Source organism: Cydia fagiglandana, chromosome 9, assembly GCF_963556715.1.
Source record: "Cydia fagiglandana chromosome 9, ilCydFagi1.1, whole genome shotgun sequence".
Classification (NCBI taxonomy): domain Eukaryota; kingdom Metazoa; phylum Arthropoda; class Insecta; order Lepidoptera; family Tortricidae; genus Cydia; species Cydia fagiglandana.
This window is the reverse complement of record NC_085940.1, coordinates 15,129,178-15,134,735: the sequence shown is the minus strand read 5'-3', so window position 1 is coordinate 15,134,735 and position 5,558 is coordinate 15,129,178. Positions and strand designations below refer to the sequence as shown.

The following is a 5,558-nucleotide window of genomic DNA, read 5'->3' as shown; positions in this document are numbered from 1 at the left end:
CCACGTCACCAGTCGTCAAGAAAATGATATGTCGGACGCCTCATCCCGGCCACGACCCGGTGTAGCGTGAGTCACCCTTTATAAGACTATAAGTGTTCTGTATCTTTATATTAACTATGTATAAGTGCCAACAGGCGTGGCTCACTCCGCGATTTCATCGCTTTGCTACAGGTAGCTACAAATACATCCGTCCACACCAATTTTGGTGGCTAGCCATAAGCCGCGCGTGGCGCTGTCGCCACCTAGCGGCCATATCTGTCCTGATCGTAACAGACGCGTTTAGAGTGAGTCTTCTGTGCCTAGTACTATTATTTATTCCGTGGTTTAAGTGCCATTGATAAGTAAATTATCCTTCATTAACAGTCCAACGATATATCGCTGATAAACATTCTGTTTGCATTGAGTCATGCGTTTTGCTAACAGACGAGTTTACACAATACTTACCTACGTACACAAACTACAGTGTTCTCTTTATATTTAAATACTAGATGAAAACCCGGCCACGCTCGGGTAAAATAAATAATAATAAAGGTAATACTCATTTTGAATTAAGTAACCTATCTCATCTCAGAAAACTTTAAATCCGTAACATACAATTATAACTCTAAAAATTTACTATTCCGATATATCTAAAAACAAATAATTATGTAATTAAAAAACCTAATCCGCTTTTCTGGTAGCAGTTCGGTTCTGTAAGGGTCGCAGTTCTAACCTAACCTAACCCACTTCTGGTTGCAGTTTGGTTCTATAAGGAATTAAGGATCACAGTTCTAGCCTGACCCACTTTTCTGGTCGCAGATCGGTTCTGTGAAGGCTGCATTTATAACCTAGCCCACTTTCCAATCTCAAAAGAGGGAACCCTTTTGTACCTACCCTTCATGGCACTAAAGTGAAAGTATGGAAATTATGCGATTTCATTCTTTAATATGAATGCCTATCCGTTAATATTCAATTCGTTCACAAAAAAAATAAAAAAAAACTGGATAAGTGCGAGTCGGATTCACCCACCAAGAACAGAACACTTTTTAGTAAGTATTTCTTGTTATAGCGGCAACAGAAATACATTATGTGTGAAAATTTCAACTGTCTAGCTATCACGGTTCATGAGATACAGCCTGGTGACAGACAGACAGACGGACAGTGGAGTAAACTGAAATAGAGGTTCCGTCACACCAGCGCATTTTCAGAGCCGGGCCTGAGCGTTTTATATGAAAAAGTGGCGCGCCCCGCTCACGCGCCGCACGCCAAACGCGCCTGTGTGACGGAGCCTTAAATGTCATATACCTACTATTGTAAGAAAAACCGGCCAAGTGCGGTTCGGTCTCGCGCACGAAGGGTTCCATACTTTTTAGTATTTGTTGTTATAGCGGCAACAGAAATACATCATCTGTGAAACTTTCAACTGCCTAGGCCTATCACGGTTCATGAGACAGACAGAGGGACAATGAAGTACATCTGAAATAAATGTCATATACCTACTAAGAAAAACCGGCCAAGTGCGAGTCGGACTCGCTAATAGGTTCTCGTTTTTAGTTACCCTTCAGGTACGGAACCCTAGTAAGAGTGTAATGGATTTGTAACGGGTCAGCAATGTGAGTCCCTTGGAGAAGCAGAGGTCTAGTCTAAACTCTCACTTACCATCGGCATTAACAGCCTTGTATGCTTGTTTGCCACCAACATGTCATATTAAAACATATTAATAAAAATTTACTCATTTTATCGGTCATATCCAGCCTAGCATTGCATTGGCCCCGCTTAAATATTTTAAGAGTGTAATAGATTTGTAACCGGTCAGCAACGTGAGTCCCTTGGAGAAGCAGAGGTCTAGTCGAAACTCCCACTTACCATCGGCATTAACAGCCTTGTATGCTTATTTGCCACCAACATGTCATATTAAAACATATTAATAAAAATTTACTCGGTCAGCAATGTGAGTCCCTTGGAGAAGCAGAGGTCTCGTCTAAACTCCCACTTACCATCGGCATTAACAGCCTTGTATGCTTGTTTGCCACCAACATGTCATATAAAAACATATTAATAAAAATTTACTCATTTCATCGGTCATATCCAGCCTACCATTGCATTGGCCCCGCTTAAATATTTTAAGAGTGTAATAGATTTGTAACCGGTCAACAATGTGAGTCCCTTGGAGAAGCAGAGGTCTAGTCTAAACTCCCACTTACCATCGGCATTAACAGCCTTGTATGCTTGTTTGCCACCAACATGTCATATTAAAACATATTAATAAAAATTTACTCGGTCAGCAATGTGAGTCCCTTGGAGAAGCAGAGGTCTAGTCTAAACTCCCACTTACCATCGGCATTAACAGCCTTGTATGCTTGTTTGCCACCAACATGTCATATTAAAACATATTAATAAAAATTTACTCATTTCATCGGTCATATCCAGCCTAGCATTGCATTGGCCCCGCTTAAATATTTCTTTAATTTGTTTTTAGCATTTGTTGTTATAGCGGCAACAGAAATACATCATTTGTGAAAATTTAAACTGTGTAGTTAATCTAGTTATCATGGTTCATGAGATCTTGAGATACAGCCTGGTGACAGACAGACGGACAGCAGAGTCTTAGTATTTAATAGGGTCCCGTTTTTACCCTTTGGGTATGGAACCCTAAAAAGTGACCAAGGCCTCCAGTGCTTCAGGCTGGAATCAAAGCAGCGTCCTCTGCTATCGCAGCAGGTGCCTGTGCCATTCTGCCACCGGGCCACGGCGGCATAGGTCGAATTTTTGTTTATACTAAACACAATACTCCCATGGAACGCTTTGAAGTTCAAATCTCGTTACGTTACGATGGCGTTTGCACTTTGCACTATGTTCGGTAACTATTTTTTATTGTTAACACACACAATACACTATTTAACAGGTTTTTATCACGTATTTTCGAATAAATTAGTAATTCAAAACACCCCAAAGCCGAATGGTTTGACGTCTAGGCAGTGTTGCAATCGTCTTAAAAGCCGTAACAGACTATCGCACGTTCTGGCTTAAAAAAAAATGTAATAATTTTACCGGTATACATATCCATATGAAACGAAACTTAATGCAAATAATAACCATTATACATACCGGAGTCATCAAATAAACAGTAATATTCGTCTTGCTTTTTATTTAAAAAAAAAAACGACCAACCTAACTTGTAAGCATGTTTGTAGTTTCTAAACGCAACAAACGCTGTCAAATGACAATCAACAAATTGAACATTTGCATTCTTTGTCGAAATTTTTTCACTTTTAAATGCAAAATACTCGACAATACGAATTTTGCGGATACATGTTCTCGATTCAAAAGTGATATTTTTTCAAGCTCTTTCGATTGAGCATAATTTCATTTAGGTCTACCGTCAGAGCGGCTCACGATTATTTATAAAGACCAGCAGACACTGCATTATGATACACTTACGAAGGGCACGAAGGTCATCACATAGGGTGACTGCTATAGTAACAGAACTGGCCACTCACAACTATAAGGAGAAAGGTGCATTATAAGTAAGCAAATATAAGTATTTGGAATATATTTTGTGTGTGAATGATAGACAGCAATGCCCAATTGCGCATAATTTCTTTGACGGGCTGGCTGGGTGGCAAAAGTGCGCACGATTTGCTCCCGGTTATAATTACTCGTAACCAATGTAAACACTTTCCTTACCACTAACTTCCCGTGTGAACAAGTTCAAGTGATAGTGAGTTGTATTTTAAACATTAAATATTGTAACTAAGTGCGTTAAAAGTGCGAAAAACTAGTAAAATTGTGCATCTCACACCGTTGTACCCGCAACAGCAAGATATAGATAACCAGTTATCGCTACGCTATAGCCGCACGCAAATTCCACGGTTGCGCCGATTACATAACGTCCAGTTTAGCGCAGCGCGTCGGAGGTCAACACTGACTGGATACCGCGCGCGTCACTGAGATAAGGCGCTCAAAGATTACTCGCGCGTAGACTGATCAACAGCGTGGATTGCCTCAGCGAGGTTTTGTGCAGATAAAATTGCGGCGTGCAATATGGACTGCGGAAAGTGCACGAAGACCCTGGCGGATAAAGATGCAATCAAATGTACATCCTGCACACTCAACATGCACTACTGGTGTGCCGGCTTATCGGCTGAAGACTTCAAAAAAATTTTGCCGATGAATAAAATAAAATGGAAATGCCTCACTTGTAAAGCCAAAAAGCAACTGGGCTCTGGATCTGCCAACTCTCCAAAGCAGACCATTCAGACCATAGAGCCTGGCGCATCAATATTAAATATCGACAACGATGCACTAACTGAGTACTTAGACTGCAAATTCAAAGTGTTAAGTGAACAATGGCGTGCAGATATCCGTGAGGCCATCAGTGATCTCACTGACACTTTTAAGGCAGATGTCCAGGAACTTACCTCACGAATCAATACCTGTGAAGAAAACTTACAAAAACTAGAGCAGAAATTAGACTCGACGTCGCCGCCTGAAAATGACACATCGCTAAGGGCCGAAAATGAACAACTTCGAAAGGACATGGAGGACCTCCTAGAGAAATTAGATGACATGGACCAGTCCGCACGACTGTGCAATGTAGAAATTCAAAATATTCCTGAAAGAAGAGGTGAAAACCTTGTGCAAATGGCCAGCGACATAGGACGTATGCTTGGAGTCGAGTTGCCTCCCGAAAAAATCCAAGCAATTCATCGAACAGCTCACAGCGTCGCCAGTGATCGCCCGAAAAACATAGTGTTGCAACTTACCACTCGACGGCTGCGCGATGACGTCATTGCTGCGGCCCGCGCTCGCCGAACACTGACCACCGCCGACCTACTGCCTGCCACTAGTGCTGCCGAAGTGGCCAGCGTACGGCGATTTTATGTCAACGAGCACCTCACTTTAAAGAAAAAGATTCTTTTTGGCAAAGCGCGGAAAATAGCTAAAGAAAAAGAATATAAATATATCTGGGTCAAGAACGCTAATATTTTGTTGCGAAAAACTGACGACGCTCGCGTACTCCATATTCGCAACGATAGTGATTTAATGAAAATATGACTATTCCTAAGTAATAATACGTGTGTCAAAAATAATATCATTATTATTGCATTTAAGTTTTCCTGCTGCATAAACAAATTATTTCTAGAAACTGGGCGCTATGTACTTAAATATTATGTAAATACTTTGCCAGTGTGCACTACTCTCACTGTATAGCGGTAATCTCTCCGTTTACTATCAAAATTGTAGTGGTCTTAAATCTAAACTGGATAACCTACGCTTAAATTCGTTGTTATGCACATATGACGTCATTGTACTAGTAGAGACTTGGCTCAATGACTCCATACATGACTCTGAAATTTTAACTGATGACTATGTCATTTTCCGACGCGACCGTGATTTTCAGGCGACTAACAAGAAAACTGGCGGAGGTGTACTCGTTGCTGTTAAAAAAGGTATTGCAGCCACAAGACAAACGGAGTTGGAGGCGAGTGACTTAGAGGAGGTAATCCTTTTGTTTCAAAATCGCAAGAATACTCTACTGCTGTCCGCATGCTATATTCCGCCTTCCGCCAGAAATA

At 41.1% G+C, this 5,558-nt stretch overlaps 1 protein-coding gene across 1 annotated transcript; it reads left to right on the top strand.

The window, feature by feature from the left end:
• The first annotated feature begins 4,023 nt into the window (after window positions 1-4,023).
• LOC134667783 (uncharacterized) lies at window positions 4,024-5,037 on the top strand. The gene has a single exon (XM_063525193.1). It carries the CDS (start codon window positions 4,024-4,026, stop codon window positions 5,035-5,037), a length of 1,014 nt encoding a protein of 337 aa, XP_063381263.1.
• The last annotated feature ends 521 nt before the right edge of the window (window positions 5,038-5,558 follow it).

What these genes read in the sequence shown, in the direction of transcription:
- LOC134667783 (XM_063525193.1), top strand. Translation starts at nt 4,024, where the DNA reads ATGGACTGCGGAAAGTGCACGAAGACCCTGGCGGATAAAGATGCAATC.